The sequence below is a fragment of the Oncorhynchus clarkii genome, chromosome 1, assembly GCF_045791955.1.
Source record: "Oncorhynchus clarkii lewisi isolate Uvic-CL-2024 chromosome 1, UVic_Ocla_1.0, whole genome shotgun sequence".
NCBI lineage: Eukaryota > Metazoa > Chordata > Actinopteri > Salmoniformes > Salmonidae > Oncorhynchus > Oncorhynchus clarkii.
Genome location: NC_092147.1, coordinates 12,550,655 through 12,576,789, shown reverse-complemented (window position 1 = coordinate 12,576,789; position 26,135 = coordinate 12,550,655). Strand labels below are relative to the sequence as shown.

The window sequence follows — 26,135 nt, the reverse complement described above, 5'->3', positions numbered from 1 at the left end:
AAAGTAGGACCCTTTCCACAGAGAGTAGGACCAGACCCTTTCCACAGAGAGTAGGACCAGACCATTTCCACAGAGAGTAGGACCCTTTCCACAGAGAGTAGGACCAGTCCCTTTCCACAGAGAGTAGAACCAGACCCTTTCCACAGAGAGTAGGACCAGACCATTTCCACAAAGAGTAGGACCCTTTCCACAGAGAGTAGGACCAGTCCCTTTCCACAGAGAGTAGGACCAGACCCTTTCCATAGAAAGTAGACCCTTTCCACAGAGAGTAGGACCCTTTCTACAGAGAGTAGGACCAGTCCCTTTCCACAGAGAGTAGGACCAGTCCCTTTCCACAGAGAGTAGGACCAGTCCCTTTCCACAGAGAGTAGGACCAGACCATTTCCACAGAGAGTAGGACCCTTTCCACAGAGAGAAGGACCCGTCCCTTTCCACAGAGAGTAGGACCAGACCATTTCCACAATGAGTAGGACCCTTTCCACAGAGAGTAGGACCAGACCCTTCCCACAGAGGGTAGGACCAGACCATTTCCACAAAGAGTAGGACCCTTTCCACAGAGAGTAGGACCAGTCCCTTTCCACAGAGAGTAGAACCAGACCCTTTCCACAGAGAGTAGGACCAGTCCCTTTCCACAGAGAGTAGAACCAGACCCTTTCCACAGAGAGTAGAACCAGACCCTTTCCACAGAGAGTAGGACCTGTCTCTTTCCACAGAGAGTAGGACCTGTCTCTTTCCACAGAGAGTAGGACCAGTCCCTTTCCACAGAGAGTAGGACCAGTCCCTTTCCACAGAGAGTAGGACCAGTCCCTTTCCACAGAGAGTAGGACCAGTCCCTTTCCACAGAGAGTAGGACCAGTCCCTTTCCACAGAGAGTAGGACCAGTCCCTTTCTACAGAGAGTAGGACCAGTCCCTTTCCACAGAGCGTAGGACCAGTCCCTTTCCACAGAGAGTAGGACCAGTCCCTTTCCACAGAGAGTAGGACCAGTCCCTTTCCACAGAGAGTAGGACCAGTCCCTTTCCACAGAGAGTAGGACCAGACCCTTTCCACAGAGAGTAGGACCCTTTCCACAGAGAGTAGAACCAGACCCTTTCCACAGAGTAGGACCAGACCCTTTCCACAGAGAGTAGGACCAGACCCTTTCCACAGAGAGTAGGACCAGTCCCTTTCCACAGATAGTAGGACCTGTCCCTTTCCACAGAGAGTAGGACCAGTCCCTTTCCACAGAGAGTAGAACCAGACCCTTTCCACATAGAGTAGGACCACCCCTTTCCACAGAGAGTAGAACCAGACCCTTTCCACAGAGAGTAGGACCAGACCATTTCCACAGAAAGTAGGACCCTTTCCACAGAGAGTAGGACCAGACCCTTTCCACAGAGAGTAGGACCAGACCATTTCCACAGAGAGTAGGACCCTTTCCACAGAGAGTAGGACCAGTCCCTTTCCACAGAGAGTAGAACCAGACCCTTTCCACAGAGAGTAGGACCAGACCATTTCCACAAAGAGTAGGACCCTTTCCACAGAGAGTAGGACCAGTCCCTTTCCACAGAGAGTAGGACCAGACCCTTTCCATAGAAAGTAGACCCTTTCCACAGAGAGTAGGACCCTTTCCACAGAGAGTAGGACCCTTTCCACAGAGAGTAGAACCAGACCCTTTCCACAGAGAGTAGAACCAGACCCTTTCCACAGAGAGTAGGACCAGTCCCTTTCCACAGAGAGTGTAACTGTAGGAAAAGGTTCAGAAACTGCCCGGTCTGGAATTACACACAGTTAGTTTCCCGTCCTCATCTATTTCCCTTTCTGGGTTTGTTGTAGCTGCAGAAACAGGTATACGCACTGTGGAGATCACAAGGGTGAGTTGAGCTGTCTCCAGTCATGTTTAGTGGGTTTAAACTACTCATAATATGCACATTTATATCTATAGACTATACTGTATACTCTGCCAATTCAACTCTAGAAGCTTTCTTTATTGTCATGAAAATGATGACAACAATCACAATATCCTCTTCTATACCAGTTTATTATTAATAATGATAATAGCATTGACGATATCTCTCAGGGTCCTACTGATGCGTTGGGGATCAGTATAGCTGGGGGGAAGGACAGTCCTCTCGGGGATATCCCCATCTTCCTGGCCATGATCCAGGCCAACGGGGTGGCAGCCAAGACGCACCGGCTCAAGGTACGTATGTGTGTGTGCGTGCGTGTGTGTGAGTGTGCGAGAGAACGCACAGTGTCTTAGAATCCCCTTACTGTCTGTGATGGCTCACCCTGGCGTGTTTTTGTGTGTATCTCTCTCTCTCTCCCTCTCTCTCTCTCTCTCTCTCCCCTTCCTTCCTTCCTTCCTTCCTTCCTTCCTTCCTTCCTTCCTTCCTTCCTCCCTTCCTCCAGGTGGGTGATAGGATCGTGAGTATCAACTCCCAGTCTCTGGAAGGCCTGTCCCATGGGGATGTAGTCACCATGCTGAAGAATGCCTACGGCAGCATCATTCTCCAGGTACACACAGATCATTCTCCGGGTTCACACAGATCATTCTCCGGGTTCACACAGATCATTCTCTGGGTTCACACAGATTATTCTCTGGGTTCACACAGATTATTCTCCAGGTACACACAGATCATTCTCCAGGTACACACAGATCGTTCTCCAGGTACACACAGATCATTCTCTGGGTTCACACAGATCATTCTCTGGGCTGGGTTCACACAGATCATTCTCTGGGTTCACACAGATCATTCTCCAGGTACACACAGATCATTATCCAGGTTCACACATGGAACACATACACACAGAGACACACAATATATACATACTGTGCATTCGGGAAAGTATTCAGACCCCTTTTACTCTTTCCACATTTTGTTATGTGGCAGCCTTATTCTAAAATAGATTTTTTTTTATTCAACCTTATCAATCTATACACAATACCCCATAATGACAAAAACAAAAATGCTTTTTAGAAATGTTTGCAAATTAAAAAAATATATATATATATACAGTGCCTTGCGAAAGTATTCGGCCCCCTTGAACTTTGCGACCTTTTGCCACATTTCAGGCTTCAAACATAAATATATAAAACTGTATTTTTTTGTGAAGAATCAACAACAAGTGGGACACAATCATGAAGTGGAACGACATTTATTGGATATTTCAAACTTTTTTAACAAATCAAAAACTGAAAAATTGGGTGTGCAAAATTATTCAGCCCCCTTAAGTTAATACTTTGTAGCGCCACCTTTTGCTGCGATTACAGCTGTAAGTCGCTTGGGGTATGTTTCTATCAGTTTTGGACATCGAGAGACTGAAATTTTTTCCCATTCCTCCTTGCAAAACAGCTCGAGCTCAGTGAGGTTGGATGGAGAGCATTTGTGAACAGCAGTTTTCAGTTCTTTCCACAGATTCTCGATTGGATTCAGGTCTGGACTTTGACTTGGCCATTCTAACACCTGGATATGTTTATTTTTGAACCATTCCTTTGTAGATTTTGCTTTATGTTTTGGATCATTGTCTTGTTGGAAGACAAATCTCCGTCCCAGTCTCAGGTCTTTTGCAGACTCCATCAGGTTTTCTTCCAGAATGGTCCTGTATTTGGCTCCATCCATCTTCCCATCAATTTTAACCATCTTCCCTGTCCCTGCTGAAGAAAAGCAGGCCCAAACCATGATGCTGCCACCACCATGTTTGACAGTGGGGATGGTGTGTTCAGCTGTGTTGCTTTTACGCCAAACATAACGTTTTGCATTGTTGCCAAGAAGTTCAATTTTGGTTTCATCTGACCAGAGCACCTTCTTCCACATGTTTGGTGTGTCTCCCAGGTGGCTTGTGGCAAACTTTAAACGACACTTTTTATGGATATCTTTAAGAAATGGCTTTCTTCTTGCCACTCTTCCATAAAGGCCAGATTTGTGCAATATACTGTAGATTGTTGTCCTATGGACAGAGTCTCCCACCTCAGCTGTAGATCTTTGCAGTTCATCCAGAGTGATCATGGGCCTCTTGGCTGCATCTCTGATCAGTCTTCTCCTTGTTTGAGCTGAAAGTTTAGAGGGACGGCCAGGTCTTGGTAGATTTGCAGTGGTCTGATACTCCTTCCATTTCAATATTATTGCTTGCACAGTGCTCCTTGGGATGTTTAAAGCTTGGGAAATATTTTTGTATCCAAATCCGGCTTTAAACTTCTTCACAACAGTATCTCGGACCTGCCTGGTGTGTTCCTTGTTCTTCATGATGCTCTCTGCGCTTTTAACGGACCTCTGAGACTATCACAGTGCAGGCGCATTTATACGGAGACTTGATTACACACAGGTGGATTGTATTTATCATCATTAGTCATTTAGGTCAACATTGGATCATTCAGAGATCCTCACTGAACTTCTGGAGAGAGTTTGCTGCACTGAAAGTAAAGGGGCTGAATAAATTTGCACGGTAAATTTTTCAGTTTTTGATTTGTTAAAAAAGTTTGAAATATCCAATAAATGTCGTTCCACTTCATGATTGTGTCCCACTTGTTGTTGATTCTTCACAAAAAAATACAGTTTTATATCTTTATGTTTGAAGCCTGAAATGTGGCAAAAGGTCGCAAAGTTCAAGGGGGCCGAATACTTTCGCAAGGCACTGTATATATGTATATATATATATATATATTACATTTACGTAAGTATTCAGACCCTTTATTACGTACTTAACTGAAGCACCTTTGGCAGCGATTACAGCCTTGAGTCTTCTTGAGTTTGACGCTACGAGCTTGGCACACCTGTATTTGGGGAGTTTCTCCCCTTTTTCTCTGCAGATCCTCTCAAGCTCTGTCAGGTTGGATGGGGAGCGTCACTTCACAGCTAATTTCAGGTCTCTCTAGAGATTTTCAATTGGGTTCAAGTCCAGGCTCTGGCTGGGCCACTCAAGGACATTCAGAGACTTGTCCTGAAGCCACTCTTGCGTTGTCTGGCCTGTGATCTTAGGGTCGCTGTCCTTTTGGAAGGTGAACTTTCGCCCCAGTCTGAGGTCCTGAGTGCTCTCGAGCAGGTTTTCATCAAGGATCTCTGTACTTTGCTCCGTTTATCTTTTACTTGATCCTGACTAGTCTCCAAGTCCCTGCCACTGAAAAACATTCCCACAGCATGATGCTGCCACCACCATGCTTCACCGTAGGGATGGTGCCAGGTTTCCTCCAGACGTGACGCTTGGCATTCAGGCCAAAGAGTTCCAAAGAGAGAATCTTGTTTCTCATGGTCTGGAGACCTTTAGATGCCTTTTGGCAAACTCCAAGTGGGCTGTCATGTGCCTTTTACTGAGGAGTGGCTTCCGTCTGGCCACTCTACCATAAAGGCCTGATTGGTGGAGTGCTGCAGAGATGGTTGTCCTTCTGGAAGGTTCTCCCATCTCCACAGAGGAACTGGAGCTCTGTCAGAGTGACCATCGGGTTCTTGGTAACCTCCCTGACCAAGGCCCTTCTCCCCCGATTGCTCAGTTTACCCAGGCGGCCAGCTCTAGGAAGAGTCTTGGTGGTTCCAAACCTCTTCCATTTAAGAATGATTGAGGCCACTGTGTTCTTGAGGACCTTCAATGCTGTAGAAATGTTTTGGTACCCTTCCCCAGATCTGTACATCGACACAATCCTGTCTCAAAGCTCTATGGACAATTCCTTCGACCTCATGGCTTGGTTTTTGTTCTGACATGCACTTTCAACTGTGAGACCTTATATAGACAGGTGTGGGCTTTTCCAAATCATGTCCAATCAATTGAATGTACCGCAGGTGGACTCCAATCAAGTTGCAGAAACATCTCAAGGATGATCAATGGAAGCAGGATGCACCTGAGCTCAATTTCGAGTCTCATAGGAAAGGGTCTGAATACTTATGTAAATAAGGTATTTCTGTTTTTTATTAATACATTTGCAAAAAAATTTGAAAAAACTATTTTCACTTTGTCATAATGGGTTATCGTGTGTAGATTGATGAGGAAAACATATTTAATACATTTTAGAACAAGGCTGTAAATTATTTTTTTTGAAAAAGTCAAGAAGTCAATACTTTCTAAATGCACGCCCGCCTGCTCCCGCTTCTCCTCTCTGGCGCTCAAGGGCCCTTCATTACGGACACCTGTCACAATCATTACGCGCATCAGCGCTCATTGGACTCACCTGGACTCCATTACTTTGTTGATTGCCCCTCTAAATCTGTCTGGTCCTCAGTTGGTTCCCCATGTCAGCATTATTGTCTTCATGTCGTTTTGTTCTCCCTGTCCACTGTTCTTGTTTTTTTTGTCCGTTTTCCATTAAATGTTCACTCCCTGTACTTGTCTCCAGCATCGGTCCTTACAGTATACACACACACACACAGTACACACACACATCTCTGTATGGTCAAATGAAATATCAGTTATCAAACGTGATGACACCCATCACTCAATGTAACCACATTGTTTTTTAATTGCCTATTATTTTACATCCATCAAATAAATGTTTCCTGATAAGAGATGTAAATAAAATCATACATTTTTCAAATATACATTCTTGAAAAACCTGTGTGTGTCTGTGTTTAGCAGTGTGTGTACCTAATGTGTACCGTATGTGTGTGCATTGGTAGATCCTGCCGTGCTTGTGCGTGTGCGCGTGCACGCTACCGTCCGGACACTGTGTGGTTATCAGCTTGTTGCAGCCGGTTGGCAGTTTGGTCAGATAATCCCAGGCCTTTATGTTAATGCTGCTCTATCGGTCCGGCTCCAGCAGCCTCAGCACTGGACTGTCAGACTGGACTGTTGGACTGGACTGTTGGACTGGACTGTTGGACTGGACTGTCAGACTGGACTGTTAGACTGGACTGTTGGACTGGACTGTTGGACTGGACTGTTAGACTGGACTGTCAGCACTGGACTGTTAGACTGGACTGTTGGACTGGACTGTTAGACTGGACTGTCAGACTGGACTGTCAGACTGGACTGTTGGACTGGACTGTTGGACTGGACTGTTGGACTGGACTGTTAGACTGGACTGTTAGACTGGACTGTCAGCACTGGACTGTCAGCACTGGACTGTCAGCACTGGACTGTCAGCACTGGACTGTCAGCACTGGACTGTTAGACTGGACTGTTAGACTGGACTGTCAGCACTGGACTGTCAGCACTGGACTGTCAGACTGGACTGTTAGACTGGACTGTTGGACTGGACTGTTGGACTGGACTGTTGGACTGGACTGTTAGACTGGACTGTCAGACTGGACTGTCAGACTGGACTGTCAGACTGGACTGTTGGACTGGACTGTTGGACTGGACTGTTGGACTGGACTGTTAGACTGGACTGTTAGACTGGACTGTCAGACTGGACTGTCAGACTGGACTGTTGGACTGGACTGTTGGACTGGACTGTTGGACTGGACTGTTAGACTGGACTGTTAGACTGGACTGTCAGACTGGACTGTTGGACTGGACTGTTGGACTGGACTGTTGGACTGGACTGTTAGACTGGACTGTTAGACTGGACTGTCAGCACTGGACTGTCAGCACTGGACTGTCAGACTGGACTGTCAGACTGGACTGTCAGACTGGACTGTTAGACTGGACTGTTAGACTGGACTGTTAGACTGGACTGTCAGCACTGGACTGTCAGCACTGGACTGTCAGCACTGGACTGTCAGCACTGGACTGTCAGCACTGGACTGTTAGACTGGACTGTCAGACTGGACTGTCAGACTAGACTGTCAGCACTGGACTGTCAGCACTGGACTGTCAGACTGGACTGTTACACTGGACTGTTAGACTGGACTGTTAGACTAGACTAGCTGCCTGGTGCTGATTACACCAAACACACACACGCCACCCAGGACACCCAGCAATTACTGTCTGACTCGATCTCTCTCTGCCCCCTCTCTCGTTCTCGTTCACAACTTTGGTCTCTCTCGACCTTCTCTCTCTTTTGCTGTCTCTTTCCTCTATCCATCTCTCTCTCTCTCTCTCTCTCTCTCTCGACCTACCTCTCTGGCTTTACATACGTCATTGATCAGACACTCTTATCCAGAGTCACTCGGGCTTTCGGGTGGCGCAGCCGTCTAAGGCACTGCATCTCAGTGCTAGAGGTGTCACTACAGACCCTGGTTCGATTCCAGGCTGTATCATAACAGGCCGTGATTGGGAGTCCCATAGGGGGGCGCACTATTGGGCCAGCGTCGTCCGGGTTAGGGTTTGACCGGGGTATGGCGTCGTTGTAAATAAGAATTTGTTCTTAACTGACTTGCCTAGTTAAATAAGGGTTCAATAAAAAATAAATACATAGTGACTTGCAGTAGTGAGTTCATACATTTTTTGTACTTTTTCTCTCTCTCCCTCTCTTTTCAACTCTCTTCTACTCTCTCTCCCTCTCTTTTCAACTCTCTTCTACTCTCTCTCCCTCTCTTTTCAACTCTCTTCTACTCTCTCTCCCTCTCTTTTCAACTCTCTTCTACTCTCTCTCCCTCTCTTTTCAACTCTCTTCTACTCTCTCTCCCTCTCTTTTCAACTCTCTTCTACTCTCTCTCCCTCTCTTTTCAACTCTCTTCTACTCTCTCTCCCTCTCTTTTCAACTCTCTTCTACTCTCTCTCCCTCTCTTTTCAACTCTCTTCTACTCTCTCCCCCTCTCACTCTCTTTTCAACTCTCTTCTACTCTCTCCCTCTCGCTCTCTTTTCAACTCTCTTCTACTCTCTCTCCCTCTCGCTCTCTTTTCAACTCTTCTACTCTCTCTCCCTCTCGCTCTCTTTTCAACTCTTCTACTCTCTCCCTCTCTCTCCCTCTCTTTTCAACGATCTTCTATTCTCTCTCCCTCTCTTTTCAACTCTCTTCTACTCTCTCTCCCTCTCTTTTCAACTCTCTTCTACTCTCTCTCCCTCTCTTTTCAACTCTCTTCTACTCTCTCTCCCTCTCTTTTCAACTCTCTTCTACTCTCTCCCCCTCTCACTCTCTTTTCAACTCTCTTCTACTCTCTCCCTCTCGCTCTCTTTTCAACTCTCTTCTACTCTCTCTCCCTCTCGCTCTCTTTTCAACTCTTCTACTCTCTCTCCCTCTCGCTCTCTTTTCAACTCTCTTCCTCTCTCTCCCTCTCACTCTCTTTTCAACTCTCTCTCCCTCTCCCTCTCTTTTCAACTCTCTTCTACTCTCTCTCCCTCTCGCTCTCTTTTCAACTCTTCTACTCTCTCTCCCTCTCGCTCTCTTTTCAACTCTCTTCTACTCTCTCCCTCTCTCCCTCTCCCTCTCTTTTCAACTCTCTTCTACTCTCTCTCCCTCTCGCTCTCTTTTCAACTCTCTTCTACTCTCTCTCCCTCTCTCTCTTTTCAACTCTCTTCTACTCTCTTTCCCTCTCCCTCTCTTTTCAACTCTCTTCTACTCTCTCTCCCTCTCCCTCTCTTTTCAACTCTCTTCTACTCTCTCTCCCCCTCTCTTTTCAACTCTCTTCTACTCTCTCCCCCTCGCTCTCTTTTCAACTCTCTTCTACTCTCTCCCTCTCGCTCTCTTTTCAACTCTCTTCTACTCTCTCTCGCTATCCCTCTCTTTTCAACTCTCTTCTACTCTCTCTCCTCTCCCTCTCTCTTCAACTCTCTTCTACTCTCTCTCCCTCTCGCTCTCTTTTGACCTCTACCTGTCTCTCTTTCTCTCTCTTCATCCTCTATCCATCCCTCCCCTTCATTCATCCCCCTATCTGTTATTCATTTCCATACACACAAGTAAGCTGGGATCCTTACTGGTCAAACTGCCACGTCCGTTTGTGATATTACAACAACAAAGAAGTTACTGCAAACAAGAAAACACAGTTTTCCCCCTTTTCCATCACTGCATCACATCAGAACAGCATGAGATATATATATATATATATATATATATATGTACTGCTGGTGGGGACAGTGGCGCGGTTTCCCCCTGCTGGGGATTCCATCTCTAACAAAGGAAGAGAACATTGCCCCTTTCTCTCTCTCTCTCTTCTCTAAACACTGATTTGGCTCTGTTTCTCTCTCTCTCTCTCTCTCTCTCTCTCTCTCTCTCTCTCTCTCTCTCCTCTAAACACTGATTTGGCTCTGTTTCTCTCTCTCTCTCCTCTAAACACTGGTTTGGCTCTGTTTCTCTCTCTCTCTCTCTCTCTCTCTATCGCTCTCTCTCTCTATCACTCTCTCTCTCCTCTAAACACTGGTTTGGCTCTGTGTTGCCCTCTCTCTCTCTCTCTCTCTCTCTCTCTCTCTCTCTCTCTCTCTCTCTCTCTCTCTCACTCTCTCTCTCTCTCTCTCTCTCTCTCTCTCTCTCTCTCTCTCTCTCTCTCTCTCTCTCCTCTAAACACTGGTTTGGCTCTGTTGTCTATTTTGCTGTGTTCCCCTCTCCCACTTCCCCCCCTCCTATCCTTCCCCTTTCTGTTCCTCTTTCCCACCCTTCTCCCTCCCATCTCTCTCTCTCCTTCCTCCTCACCCTCTCTACCCCTACACTCCCCCTCTCTGTCTATAAAGAAGGTGTGTTAGTAAGATAAGTGCAGGCGATGGCTGGGGAGCGTTCCACTAACGTTCCACTAACGTTCCCTTCACAGCCCACCAGTCGTTTGTTAATCGTCCGTTAATTAACCTTTGTTTGTTGTTGTTGTTTTCAGATTTTTAATTGCCTCTCGGTTGATTAAATATGGAAATGAACAGATGCTGACAGACCGTTGCCACCCTCGATATGTGGCTGACTGAATATTTCATTAAAGACAACTAAAGTCTAAAGTCTAACTAAAGAGAGAGAGAGGATTGATAAATGATTGCTACATTAGGCCTTTGTGTAGTTCTGTGGCTTTGATCCAGGACCTGTCTGTAGTAAAATCCATTCTTCTGCAATTCTATTCAGCCATGAGGGACGTTAAAGTTTAAAATAGGGGGTTGATTTTGAACACATATCGCATGTACTGTACTTTGATATGATAGGCTTATCATACACTGGCACTCATCCTTGTCTATAACACACACACACACACACACACACACACACACACACACACACACACACACACAAAAAAAAACACACACACAGAAAGACACACACTCCTGCACAGATCATGTCTGGTTAATAATAATTTGTAAAACTTGACACGTGCATTGTTTTGTCTTCTGTCCGTGCACATGTGTCTGTGTGTGTGTGTGTTTTAAAGGTGATTGCTGACACCAACATCAGTGCTATAGCCAGTCAGGTGGAGAGTATGTCGACTAGCAGCTGCTCCGAGACACAGCCAGGGGAACCAGAGTAAGTTGGACTAAGTATCTCTCAGACACTGATCTGAGGCTCGTTTTTTCTCTTCTCCCCTAAAGGTTAAAGGACCAATCCGGGAGTTGAAAAAACAAAACAGCAGTCACCCAGCCCTTGGTAAACAGCTGAGGGCTAGGAGAAATGTAACCACTCCCAAATTCATAAACCGAGCAATGGATGCATGAGATCAAAATAATAGTTCCCCCCTCCCTGTTTTGAAGCTACACAGTGCTTATTTTACAATGTGATGCTCTCTGCAGAGCCCCCAAGCCCAAGAGTATCTGCCTGGAGAAGGGTGCTGACGGCCTGGGCTTCAGCATCGTAGGAGGCTTCGGAAGCCCTCATGGAGACCTGCCCATCTACATCAAGACTGTCTTCAGCAAGGTAACCATCTCCAACTCTGCACCATCACACACATGTCCTGATTTCCCCTCTGGGACATTAGATGGCAGCAAAATTCCCTTCCCCACACACACACACACAAACAGATCAGTGATTACTTGAAAGAAGGGAGGAAGGATCATAAGGTGGCATTTAAAAAATACTGTAACAAGGCCAATTTTTGTATTTCCACCATTTTGTGTGTGTGTGTGTGTGTGTGTGTGTGTGTGTGTGTGTGTGTGTGTGTGTGTGTGTGTGTGTGTGTGTGTGTGTGTGTGTGTGTGTGTGTGTGTGTGTGTGTGTGTGTGTGTGTGTGTGTGTGTGTGTGTGTGTGTGTGCGCGTGTGCGTGTGTGCGCGTGTGTGCGTGCATTCCCCTGTTGTCGCTGCAGGGGGCAGCAGCGGTGGACGGGCGTCTGAAGAGGGGTGACCAGATCTTGTCTGTGAACGGAGAGAGTCTGGAAGGGACCACACACGAGCTGGCTGTGGCCATACTGAAGAGACAGAAAGGGGCCGTCACCCTGGATGTGCTGTCCTAGCTCACACACACTCTACCCCTTGAACTGGTTTGAACTCCCCAACATGTTGGAAAGAGTTGACCAACAACTGATGCCCGTCTCCAGCCCATTAAACAGCCCGTTAACTTGAAGGGGACATTGGTTCTGGAAGGATTCAGTCAATAGTTAACACATGTGGTTGAACCATGGGAAATAAGAGGACTGTATATGGGGGGTTGAGGAGGTAGGGACACCTCATTTCCTGTGTGCCATCTTATGAGCTTCACTGTGAGGGCGGTTCAACCGCTGTACTGACTGGATACACGACTCAAAATTGTGAATGTTTGGATATTATGAAGCGAGGAAGCGAAGTGGGAAGCTTTATATGTGAATATCGGATCTCTTTGTGTCATTTCAACTTTGTGTGATCACACATCATAGAACACTGATAGGGCAATATGAATGGTTCAGTTGGTTAAGGAGGTCTCTTCACTGTTAGCCTAGCGTTAGCTTAGCATCTCCCTTATGGGGAGACACTGATTAGCCATTAGCGATGTTAGCTGCAGGTACTGCTAATGTGAAAACTGTGAGGAGGAATGGTCTCGGCAGGACGCACTAAACTGGACAGATACTACACACACACACACACACACACACACACGCACACACATGCACAATAGGCTAGTTAGTCACTGTCAGGTTGACACATTCTCATTCATCACAGACACTTGTCCATTTGTCTCATATCATGTCATACTTGTTGTAAACAGACCATTTAAACTCCTGGCTCTTACATCACAACACTACTCAGTTCAACAGTGATTAGGCTAGACATGGCCAAAGGAAGAAGAAATGCATTCTATAGAAACTGGTAAACAGCCGTGCACTTCTAATACACTTCATAGCATGCTCGTAAAAATGACATAGCTCCCTCTGTAGACATTCAAAGGCAGTTATAAAGGCCACCCAACTACCGGCTGGTGTCACTAGTACCTTGTGTAGTCCTGCAGGAAGTTGCTGTAGGAAGCTTCTTTATTCATTTTTTTACTTATTTTTCTTCCCAATTTCGTGGTATCCAATTTGTAGTTAAAGTCTTGTCCCATCGCTGCAACTCCCGTATGGACTCGGGAGAGACGAAGGTCGAGAGCCGTGCGTCCTCCGAAACACAACCCAACCAAGCCTAACTGCTTCTTGACACAATGTCCACTTAACCCAGAAGCCAGCCGCACCAATGTGTCGGAGGAAACACCGTACACCTGTAGACCGTGTCAGCGTGCACTGCGCCTGGCCCGCCACAGGAGTAGTCGCTAGGTCACGATGGGACAAGGACAAACCCTCCCCTAACCCGGCCAAACCCTCCCCTAACCCGGACGACGGTGGGCCAATTGTGCGCCGCCCCATGTGTCTCACGGTCGCGGCCGGCAGCGGCAGAGCCTGGACTCGAACCCAGAATCTCTAATGGCACAGCTAGCACTGTGTGGCAGTGCCTTGGACCACTGTGCCACTCGGGAGGCCCTACAGGGAAGCTTTTCTTTAAAGTTGTGAGACAGATCATACCAGGTGCTAATACTTGTAGTTTGACCTGCCTTTATATTACGTGGATGGTACTACCTGTATGTTACTGCAAGCTTATTCTTTAGCTTTTCACACTAAAACAATTGATTATTTTTTACACCATTTTTGGGAACTATGAGAATCAACAATGATCCGTTATTTTCTTGTTATGAGACATGTTAATCATCATATAGCAGGGCTGTATTCATTAGGCACCAAATGGAAGAAAATGGTCTGAAACAGGAAGGGACAGACTGAACTTGTCCAGTAAGATACGCTTGTTTTCGTTTTTGCGAAGAAAAAGCATTAATGAATACGACCCATGTGTGTCTGTGGCTTCACACTGTCCTGTCCAGTGGTGAGAAGCTTGCCACATCCAACAATGACAGGATATCCTGTTTCTCTCTGAGCCCTTCGTCTGTCTCCCGTAAACCCCTCCACACTCACAGGAAGTGACAACATGTTCCTCCATAACACTTTGAGACTCCCCAGGGGTCATGTTCCTTAGGCACCAAACTAGGAAAAATGGTTTGAAACAAGGAGGGACTACCTGAACTGAATAAAAAAAACATTTTGCTACGCCGTGCCCTAATGAATACGACCCTGGTCGACACTGTATATTAACCCTGCATATTAACTCTCAAACCCGTCTCAGTTAAAGGGTGGCAGGTAGCCTAGTGGTTAGAGCGTTGGACTGAAAGGTTGCAAGATCAAATCCCCGAGCTGAGAAGGTACAAATCTGTCATTCTGCCCCTGAACAAGGCAGTTAACCCAATAAGACTTTGTTCTTAACTGACTTAGTTAAAAAAAAGTTGAAGTGCAATCTGGTGGCAATATCTAATTGTAGGCTGTGTCTTAAATATGCGCCTTGAATACTCAGAAGTGGTCCTAGGATTTAGAGGAAGTGTACTATTAGTGCCATGTGGTGCCTCTTAAGGGAACTACTGCTGTGCCATAAGTCTCTGATGTGCTAGAGTAGACAGTGGCTATTTATCATATGTCAGTCTTAGTTCTGTGAGAGCCTAGCGCTGTCAAGTCTTAATGCTCAATCCCTTTAAATGCACACATCCGGCCACTCACTGCTCTCTCTCCCCCTCCCTCTCCTCCTGTGATCTCTCCATCTACTGTTGAATTTTAGCTTTTGTCTGGCCTTGTCCTAAGCGTGTCAATCAGCCATAGGCTGTGTGTGTGTGTGTACACATACGTGTGTGTGTTCATCAGAAGTTGTACTGATGATGATCCTGTAACTCCCAATATTTCCGTCTTATGATGCCACCGATGAACTGACTGCTCAACCTTAGCGCCACAGAAAACATCTTAATTCACCTCATTGATCGTTGAATCGCATTTTCAAATCCAAAGAAACGATCCACCTTTCATATGTCCACATATGACAAGTTATGCTGTAAAACGTGTATACAGAGTATATACAGTGCATTTTTTCCCTCATCAATCTACACACACAAAAAAAATGTTTTGTATTTAATCCATTATAGAATAAGGCTGTAACGTAACAAAATGTGGATAAAGTCAAGGGGTCTGAATACATTCCGAATGCACTGTAGGTCTATAGAAGAACTTGTGTGAAAAATATATTGTCTATGATCACAATTGCAAGTCGTATCTTTAAATGTGTGTACTGAGTGTGTTCCTACATTGATGCTCTTTATGAATTCTGATTCATTGTTTGATGATGAGGTTTTATTAAATACAAGGGGACCACAACCATTTCCACCATGTCCTCCCTCTGATCTTCAAGTGTGGCTGTTCAGTCCTTAAAATACATGTATTTTAATAAGAGGTCATTCTACCATGTCTCATTGATACACTGTTAAGGAAAATCTCAATTGCTTCCATTGTTATGAGGATTGTTCCTTTTATGTTTCATGTCTGTATATTATTAATACTTCAGTGGGCTAAATCAGGGTCATGCAGAGTGCTTCTTGGGAGTCTTAAACAAATCTACTTTGAAACAAAAGTATACACCTCACACACATGGTTATGAGCTTATAAAAAAAGAAGACCATACCAGATCTAGAGTTGTAATGTATTACATTTTGAGTTTGCACCCCAATATTACACTTTATATACATCACAGAAGACTGAAATACAGTATAACAAAATGATCTGAAATAGAAACACCAGATTTTCTTCTGTAAAAAAAATTTAAAAAATGTTTTATGATATTATGAAAAATATGAATAACATTCCACCCATGAGGCCACTAGATGGCGATTTGGTCATTTGACTGCAGGAATGGGTTTTAAGAGTTCTATCACACATTAGGCCCATATGTACTGTAGCTTTTTAAACAAATCAGAAAGTTGTTGGACAAGATTCTACACTCTAAGATTCACTTTAATGGATATCTACTGATCTTGAAACTTTTTGCGACTTGCTTGGATTGCTCTTGGTAAATTGCTTTTGCATGTCTCTGAAACAACGCGCGTGTGTGTGTGTGTGTGTGTGTGTGTGCGCGCGTCCACGACAAACCACAGATTGGTGGCTTCTATTGGTTCTCATTGGTCACATGACAGTGACTTTGTCTTCAATACCTTCGAGGTCCATGTTCTCATATGCACCCTCGTGATCTCTGCTCCTGTGGGTCTCACACACACACACACACACACACACACACACACACACACACACACACACACACACACACACACACACACACACACATACTTATTAGAACACAGGCCCTACTGTAATTGCACACACACCAACATTATTTCTCTGTGGGTCACTAGTACTGTACTGTTAGAAAAGTAGACTACGGCCTCCCGGGTGGCGCAGTGGTTAAGGGCGCTGAACTGCAGCTGTACTGCAGTGCCAGCTGTGCCATCAGAGACTCTGAGTTTGCACCCAGGCTCTGTCGTAACCGACTGCGACCAGGAGGTCCGTGGGGCAACAATTGGCCTAGCGTCGTCCGGGTAAGGTAGGGCTTGTCTCATCGCGCACCAGCGACTCCTGTGGCGGGCCAGGCGCAGTGCGCGCTAACCAAGGTTGCCAGGTGCACGGTGTTTCCTCCGACACGTTGGTGCGGCTGGCTTCCGGGTTGGATGCGCGCTGTGTTAAGAAGCAGTGCGGCTTGGTTGGGTTGTGTATCGGAGGACGCATGACTTTCAACCTTCGTCTCTCCCGAGCCTGTAGCTACTAAAACAATTGGATACCATGAAATTGGGGAGAAAAAGGGGGAAAAAAGAAAAAAGAAAAGTAGACTACGAAACAAGAGCGATTAAGTGGCATCTTACCTGAACATGTCCAGGCTGGTATCATAGCTGTCTCCATTGGTGTTGGCATACCCAGGGGTCTTCCCACACTCACATTCTTTGGTGTCAGGCCTTCATGTAATCAATGGTATACATTCAGATTCAGAAGCAATTATAACGTTTTGTCAATCTCATGCCGTTGGGTGCAGGTGACATGGTGTCTTGGCTCACCTCGAGTCCTGACACCAGGCCTTGTTGACCAGAAACGCCACGAAGATGAGGAAGAGAAACACGGCCACAGCTATGATGCCTGTCAGCCACTGTGGCAGTGCCCGCTCCACCTTATCTTAGAGTCAGGACATAGGGGGGAAGTCATCATTGGATACCGGTGTGTAGGTGCAATATGCAGAAATCTCTCTGTCGTTTCCTGGTCGCTAAAAGTCTAATAGTTCGTCTAAATTCAGTTTATGTGACAAAACAAGAGAAACACGTATCATTGTATCATCTTAACTAAAATCTAATATTCTCAGCTGTTTGAGGCTAAAAGTAAAAGACGCAAAAAACAAAACTTAAGAACGGGAAGCATAGAAATAGAGCACATAAAACAGATCTGCAGGTTCTTATACTTGCTTTCAATGACAGTGACAGATCTATAACTACTATTTCTATGTGAATTTGGTCATGTCACCCAAAAATGTACATTTTGCCGCTTTAACGGTGCTCAATTAAGAAATCGTTTTGATTCCTCATGTTGTTACAGGTGCAATTGTTGCATAGAGCACTTGTTTAAAATATATATTTCATGATATCCAATTGGTAGTTATAGTCTTGTCCCATCGCTGCAACTCCCCTACGGGCTCGGGAGAAGCGGAGGTCGAGAGCCATGTGTCCTCCGAAACACGACCCTGCCAAGCCGCACTGCTTCTTGACACACTGCTCGCTTAAGCCGGAAGCCAGCCGCACCAATGTGTCAGAGGAAACACCATCCAGCTGGCGAATGAAATCAGCTTGCAGGTGCCCGGCCCGCCACAAGGAGTCGCTAGTGTGCGATGTGACAAGGAAATCCCGGCCGGCAAAACCCCTCCCTTAACCCAGACGACGCTGGGCCAATTGTGCTTCACCTCATGGGTCTCCCGGTCATGTAAGTTACAGGTTGCACCTTTAAACGTTTAATTTAGACAATGTTGTATGTCTGTCACTTGTCATTCTAATGTTCTGTAATGTGATTTTTATTCTCTTGAGTTATCGTCCCAGTTGATGGGATTATTAACATGGCAGTCAAGATAAACTCTTGAGTGACAATATTAATTTATCCTCTGGCTGAAGGCTCTTAACTGATGAGAATCAAGAAACCCCAGGCAATGTGTCATTCATCTCTCAAAACTATACGCATAGCTGTAGGAAGTAGGGGTGCTAACGATGCTGCAGCACCCCCTGATAAATATAACTAAATAAAAAATACAAACATTTCCCCCCACAAAATGAGTGAACTAGGCCTTTATTACTCCTGTATGAGCAGAGAAAACAACTCCATGAACCTACTCATGCATTATGCTGACAGAGGGAACATGTAAATAGTAAGTAAAAGGCCAAACATTTGTTGTAAAAAATAATATTTTTAATGAATGAATAGATGGTTCATTATGGAAAATTATTGCACACTGTTAGGAAAATTCAACCACTGGTATATTATATATATGTTAATATGTGTGTGTGTGTGTGTGTGTGTGTGTGTGTGTGTGTATATATGTGTGTGTGTGTGTGTATATATATATATATAGTACCAGTCAAAAGTTTGGACACCTTCTCATTCAAGGGTTTTTCTTTATTTTTACTATTTTGTACATTGTAGAATAGTAGTGAAGACATCAAAACTAGGAAATAATGTAGTTACCAAAAAAGTGTTAAACAAATCAACATTTAATATAATATTTGAGATTCTTCAAAGTAGCCACCCTTTGCCTTGATGACAGCTTTTCACACTCTTGGCATTCTCTCAACCAGTTTCACCTGGAATGCTTTTCCAACAGTCTTGAAAGAGTTCTCACATAGGCTGATTTTCCTTCACTTTGCGGTCCAACTCATCCCAAACCATCTCAATTGGGTTGAGGTCGGGTGATTGTGGAGACCAGGTCATCTGATGCAGCACTCCATCACTCTCCTTCTTGGTCAAATAGCCCTTACACAGCCTAAAGGTATGTTGGGTCATTGTCCTGTTGAAAAACAAATTATAGTCCCACTAAGCGCAAACCAGATGGGATGGCGTATTGCTGCAGAATGCTGTGGTAGCCATGCTGGTTAAGTGTGCCTTGAATTCTAAATAAATCACAGAGCGTGTCACCAGCAAAACACCCCCACACCATCATTCCCCCTCCTTCATGTTTCACGGTGGGAACCACACATGCGGAGATCATCCGTTCACCTACACTGCGTCTGACAAAGACGCGGCGGTTGGAACCAAAAATCTCAAATTTTTCCAAAGGACAGATTTCCACACGTCTAATGTCCATTACTCGTGTTTCTTGGCCCAAGTAAATCTCTTCTTATTATTGGTGTCCTTTAGTAGTGGTTTCTTTGCAGAAATTCAACCATGAAGGCCTGATTCCCTGCAGTCTTCTCTGAACAGTTGATGTTGAGATGTGTCTGTTATAGTGGTGTAAATAATTTTACTTAATTCGTTTTTGGGGGTATCTGTACTTTACTTAACTTAACTACTTTACTATATTTTTACAACTTTGACTTCACTACATTCCTAAAGAAAAGATTGCACTTTTTACTCCTTACATTTTTCCTGACAACCAAAAGCACTTATACTTAAGTATATTTATTAAAACCAAATACTTTTAGACTTTTACTCTATTTTACAGGGTGACTCTCACTTTTACTTGAGTAACTTTCTATTAAGGTATCTATACTTTTACTCAAGTATGACAATTGGGTACTTTTTCCACCACTGGTCTGTTACTTGAGCTCTGTGAAGCATTTATTTAGGCTGCAATTTCTGAGGATAGTAACTCTAGTGAACTTGTCCTCTGCAGCACAGGTAACTCTGGGTCTTCCTTTCCTGTGGCGGTCCTCATGAGAGACAGGTAACTCTGGGTCTTCCTTTCCTGTGGAGGTCCTCATGAGAGACAGTTTCATCATAGCGCTTGATGGTTTTTGCGACTGCACTTGAAGAAACTTTCAAAGTTCTTGAAATGTTCCAGATTGCCTGACCTTCATGTCTTAAAGTAATGATGGGCTGTCATTTCTCTTTGCTTATTTTAGCTGTTCTTGCCATAATATGGACTTGGTCTTTTACCAGATAGAGATATCTTCTGTATACCACTCTACCTTGTCACAACACAAATGCACTTTTAACGAGGCACACCAATTAATTGAAATGCATTCTAGGTGACTACCTCATGAAGCTGGTAGAGAGAATGTGTGCAAAGCTGTCATCAAGGCAAAGGGTGGCTACTTTGAAGAATCTCAAATAAAAAATGTATTTGGATTTGTTTAACACTTTGGTTACTACATGATTCCATATGTGTTATTTCATAGTTTTGATATCTTCACTATTATCCTACAATGTAGAAAATAGTAAAAGTAAAGAAAAACTCTTGAATGAGTAGGTGTTCTAAAACTTTGGACCGGTAGTGTATATATATTATATTTTATGCTCCCCACTCTTATCAACAGTGAGTTGGAACAGCATGCAGTCACATAAGGCAGCTATTTCTTTTTGTAGGCTACTATAAACTTCAAATGTAACCATTAGTTTCAGTTCTTACCTATTTGAGCTGTGACTTCTCCCAAAGTCAGCATCAGCCATATAACCACAGTAGGATCTCTCCCCATTGTTGACTCTGAAAATTCACAAAATGTTGTTTTTAGATCCCAAAATGGGCTCGTGAGCAACTCTTCGGAATAGGTTTGTTCTATGTAGCTCAGTTGTGTTTTTTGGCATGTAAAGAACACACATCCTGGCACAGTATTCGGTTAATAATTAACCCATGCCTGCTTAGACAAACAACTGGTGATGATTCGGTAATAATCGCTATAACCTCATGTTTTATTTGCTGATTTCGTTCAGAGATTGACATTTGTAGGCCATCCATCTATTAACAGAAAATATGAAAATATTTGTATTATTTCAGATGTGCAAATGAATCTCTCTGTCCTACAAAAGTACACATAATTAGAGAACATTTACTTATTAGGTCCACTTCAATACATAACACTTGGTACAGGGGATTTTCCACTATAGTGACCAGGAAGTAGACTATATAAACACACTCCAATAGCAGCTCAGTGGAAACACACAAAAACCTAGAGAATAAATATTAATCTCTGAAGAAGGACTTTGGCTTGGTTAGTGTCTCATGACCACACTTCTAATATGTCACTGGAGGTTCTAGTTTAAAAGAACCGTGGAACTCAGTTTTTGCCCACTAAGGAGTTACCACTTGACAAAATCTATTTTTTTATAGTAAACTATATTAGCCTGAGTTAAACAGCCCTCTCCTGCTTAATTTATAATTCTAACATGATTTAGAGTTGTATACTAGGATGAGTTGTTATCAGAAAACTATAGTTTACTATATCTCATTAAAAAGGTGAACTTGACAATGCGCCAGAATGACTGACATAATGCAACAAGGGAGCTGACTTTGCAGTCAAAGTTGACGTTTAGCAGAGCCATACTTTTGTACTTTCAGTAGTTACTGTAGCCTGCATGGGTATAGATGGTGCAGTGGGCTTCACATGGGTGCATGTTGTTATTTCAGGCATGACGGGGAAATGTAAAAGGCTGGATTAGTCGAGCAGAAAGGGGGATGTGCAGGAAGGTTAGGGGACACACCCCCTCTGGACTCCAGGGACACATGATGAGCGTGTGTGTGTCTGTCCATCCGCCTGTCTGTCTGTCAGTTTATACAGTCCATCAGTACTAGGCTTTGTCCTAACCTTAGCACCAGCCAAATTAGCAGGTCCCTTTCAGCCAACCCCGCCCTCTCATTAACACCACCCCTTCTCCCCCCTCTCTCTTTCTCTCTCTCCCTCACACACACCTCAGGGGAGTAGGTTGGCAATGATATCAGATAGCGACCCTGAGAGCCAGTAGTAGCGTCTCTCCCCACTGTCCCGTTACCTGCTGAGAACCAGCCCTCAGTTCTGTTCTCTGGAGAGAACACAATTCCCATATGGCCCATCCCATCCATCCCATCAACCACACACAGAGACAGGGAGGGATGGGAGGGAGGGATGGGAGGGAGGAGGGAGGGAGGGAGGGATGGGAGGAGGGAGGGAGGGAGGGTGCCTTTAATTGATTTCTCCCCCTGTCTATCTAGTTATCTCCAGCCATAAAGAGGTTTTATTTTGTTATCTGTCTGTAACACTGGTTTTTGTTTGAAAGGCCCAAATGGCAACCTATTCAGTGCACTACTATTGACACGGGCCCATAGGGCTCTGGTCAAAAGTAGTGCACTATGTAGGGAATAGGGGGCCATTTGGAACGCATTCCCAGATTGGCTCCTGGCTGCTCTGACTGCTCTCTCACTGTCTTCTTATGGGAGAAGGGTTCTAAGAGTTAAAAAGGGGCAAGAATCCGCTGTGATTTTGCTGAGTTAAAGTGTCTCGATTTAATCCATTATTTCAATGGAGGGAACTCGCTCTCATACTCAATACGCTTGAGTGGACATAATGCCATGAATGTGAAATGAACATATTCAATCTATAGGTGGATATACACCAGAGTGGTTTTTATGGATGGGGCTGATGTTTTGTTAATATCTGGAAGGCCTTATTCTGAGTGTTACCCTGAAAGCAATACATAATTGGTAGATAAGTGTGGCACAGACCTGTAATTAATATTGTTGGATCGCTGTTGCAAGTATAAAGATATGACATTCGGTGTGCGTGCGTGCGTGCGTGTGTGTACAGTGCCTATAAAATGTCCATTGCACACCAGCCTAAATGAATTTCTATACATACAGTGCATTTGGAAAGTATTCACACCCTTTGACTTTTTCCACATTTTGTTACATTTACAACCTTATTCTAAAATGGATCAAATAAAATAAAAATGCTCATCAATCTATACACAATATCCCATAATGACAAAGCAAAAAGGATTTTTAAGAAATGTTAGCAAATTTATTACAAAGTAACACAGGCACTTTGCTATGAGACTAAGGTCCCACAGTTGACAGTGCACGTCAGAGCAAAAACTAAGCCGTGAGTTCGAAGGAATGTTTTTCAGCAACAGGGCCTGGGAGACTAGTCATAATCGAGGGAAAGATGAACGGAGCAAAGTACAGAGAGGTCCTTGATGAAAACCTGCTCCAGAGAGCTCAGGACCTCAGACTGGCATGAAGTTTCACCTTCCAACAGGACAATGACAATGGCACACAGCCAAGACAACGCATGAGTGGCTTCGGGACAAGTCTCAGAATGTCCCAGCCAGAGCCCAGACTTGAACTCGATCAAACATCTCTGGAGAGACCTGAAAATAGCTGTGCAGTGACGCTCCCCATACAACTGAAAGAGCTTGAGAGGATCTGCAGAGAAGAATGGGAGAAACTCCCTAAATACAGGTGTGCCAAGCTTGTAACGTCATATCCAAGAAGACTCAAAGCTGTAATCACTGCCAAAGGTGTTTCAACAAAGTACTGAGTAAAGGGTCTGAATACTTATGTATCCACTTGCAAACATTTCTAAAACCCTGTTTTTGCTTTGTCATTATGAATTATTGTGTGTAGATTGATGAGGGAAAAAAAACATTTGAATCAATTTTAGAATAAGGCTGTAATGTGGAAAAAGTCAAGGAGTTGGAATACTTTCTGAATACACTGTAGCTACAGAACATAATCCACGTCTTTTATGTGAAGGCCTCTGAAATATAAACCTGTGTTTGTTTAATCTCTGTGTTTGCCTGTGTCATTATAGTGGGGGTGAGACAAGTGCACAGTTGCTGTGTAAATACTGGGGTGATGTAGCACCTCACTCATTGTGTATTTGTGTCATTACTTCCTTAACGGCCAGTTCCCTGGACATACAAATTAAACCTAGTCCTGGACTAAAAATGAATCCCAATGGAAAATCTCTATTGAAAGTGCCTTTGAATTGTGGACTAGTCTTAATCTGGGTTCTTCATGTGCAGTATGAGATCAATGTAGTCCTTCTTAACGAAGAATATATACCCACATATACACCCATAATATATACCCACATAATATACATCCACATATACACACATAATATATACCCACATATACACCCATAATATATACCCACATATACACCCATAATATATACACACATATACACACAATATATACACACATATGCACACATAATATATACCCACATATACACATAATATGTACTCACATATACACACATAATATACACCCACATATACACACATAATATATACCCACATATACACACATAATATATACCCACATATACACACATAATATATACACACATATACATACATAATATATTCTTACTTATGAACTGGATGGTTCGAGCCCTGAATGCTGATTGGCTGAAAGCCGTGGTATATCAGACCGTATACCATGGGTTTGACAAAACATTTATTTTTACTGCTCTAATTTCGTTGGTAACCAGTTTATAATAGCAATAACGCACCATGGGGGTTCGTGATATATGTTTATTATACCACGACTAAGGGCTGTCTCCTAGCACTCCTCGTTGCGTCGTACATAACAACAGCCATTGGCCATATACCACACTCCCTCTGGCCTTATTGCTTAAATATACACATATAATATTTACCCACATATACACATATAATATTGACCCATATGCTCATATTTTGTGTGATATACTAGTTTACTTACAATCAGAGCCATTTATAAAGAGACGGTATATCTCGGCTTCTAACCATTAGGCTCTTTTCCCATGTTCTCCTGAAATTAAAATGATGCCCGTAGACCGCGATGGGAACTGGTGATGCGTTAGTATTTCACACACACCCCTTCATTCCCTACGGGACCAGTACCCTGACCTCTCCGTCTCTGATGGCTTTTTCATTGGCTGTGATTCTTATCAGTCATCTGCACCATCGCTCCACTCATCATAGAGCTGTAATCAGGACATACTGCTACCCAGTGCCCCCTTAAATACCTTCTAGCTCCACTCTATCACAATCATATTAGTGGATAATAACAATGGTGGTCAATTCATATGGTGGGAACACGAAGGTTACATTGGACCCATTGCATCTCATCTGAAGAGGCATCTATCCTGATTGTGGGGTCTGTTTGTGGATGGATCTTTAGGGATTGGAATTTCAAATGATGGGAACTTCCCTAAAAATGGGTTGAAATTCAATTGGCATTTTTAATGGATAGTTTTGGGGGTTGGGGTCAACATAAAAAAATTATTATAATAAATAAATACAATTCCTTCCTCATACCAATTCCTTCCATGTACTGTATCTCTATTTGAAAACCAATTTGGAGTAGGCATAAATTATACTACTGCCTTTGATTGAATTCCAGTTTAATTCAAACTCATGCACCGAACAATGTTTACACCATGTCTTTGTTTGCAAAAAAACTGCCCATGCAGATTGCAGACAGGCCTCTAATTCACAAAATGGGAAGCATCTTCCTGTGAGGGGTCTACCCACATATCCTATAATTCACTATGATTCTATGCGTAGTTCTATGGGTCCACCTGGTTGATTTCAATACTTTTATTTTTGAAATGTTTAAAGTAAAATAGATTTGTCTAATAGATGATGGACAAATATAACATGTAACAAGTGGAAACGATTAGCACAACAGCACACGATTGTCAAGTTATTTTTCTCCATTTTTTTTATTTTGTGGTTTCATACAATTCTCTGAGATATAACTTTGCATGTATTTATAGATGGAAAAGTTTTATCCTACAAAATATCACACACACAAAAAAACAACTTTATATCATCATAGAATTAAAAGGTACCAATTCTGGTTACTCAATAGTATGCTGAAATAGCATGTACATTATGTTAAATACAGTGGTAAAACACTTCCTTTATGAATGTTATCAATAAAAGATAAATGAAAGAAGTGAATGTGTAAAAATAGGATAAACTCAATGTACCGTGGTTACAGGGAAAGAAGGAGTTGAACATTTTTTCCATTGTCCGTTTTATGTACACTAAGAGTGGAATGCTTGTTGTACCTGTCTTTAAATATCTTTAGATACAGAGATATTATAATGTTGTTTTATTGTTTTGTTATTGGACAGGAATCATTTCCTCC

At 43.6% G+C, this 26,135-nt stretch overlaps 2 protein-coding genes across 2 annotated transcripts in view; one reads left to right on the top strand and one right to left on the bottom strand.

The window, feature by feature from the left end:
- Nucleotides 1-12,511, top strand: part of LOC139407154 (inaD-like protein) — a 294,625-nt gene extending 282,114 nt beyond the window's left edge. Inside the window, 6 exon segments of the mRNA XM_071151082.1 lie at nucleotides 1,815-1,852; nucleotides 2,059-2,181; nucleotides 2,391-2,495; nucleotides 11,130-11,221; nucleotides 11,485-11,608; nucleotides 11,996-12,511. Of these exon segments, the coding sequence (XP_071007183.1) occupies nucleotides 1,815-1,852; nucleotides 2,059-2,181; nucleotides 2,391-2,495; nucleotides 11,130-11,221; nucleotides 11,485-11,608; nucleotides 11,996-12,142 (629 nt within the window). The 3' untranslated portion in view covers nucleotides 12,143-12,511.
- A 2,825-nt stretch (nucleotides 12,512-15,336) lies between these two features.
- LOC139415163 (PDZK1-interacting protein 1-like) lies at nucleotides 15,337-20,771 on the bottom strand. Its single transcript, XM_071163043.1, has 4 exons — nucleotides 20,643-20,771; nucleotides 17,101-17,215; nucleotides 16,912-17,001; nucleotides 15,337-16,253 (listed from the first exon to the last, which is right to left on the bottom strand). The coding sequence occupies exons 1-4, from the start codon at nucleotides 20,707-20,709 to the stop codon at nucleotides 16,181-16,183; spliced, it is 345 nt and encodes a 114-aa protein (XP_071019144.1). The 5' UTR covers nucleotides 20,710-20,771; the 3' UTR covers nucleotides 15,337-16,180.
- Nucleotides 20,772-26,135: the final 5,364 nt, after the last annotated feature.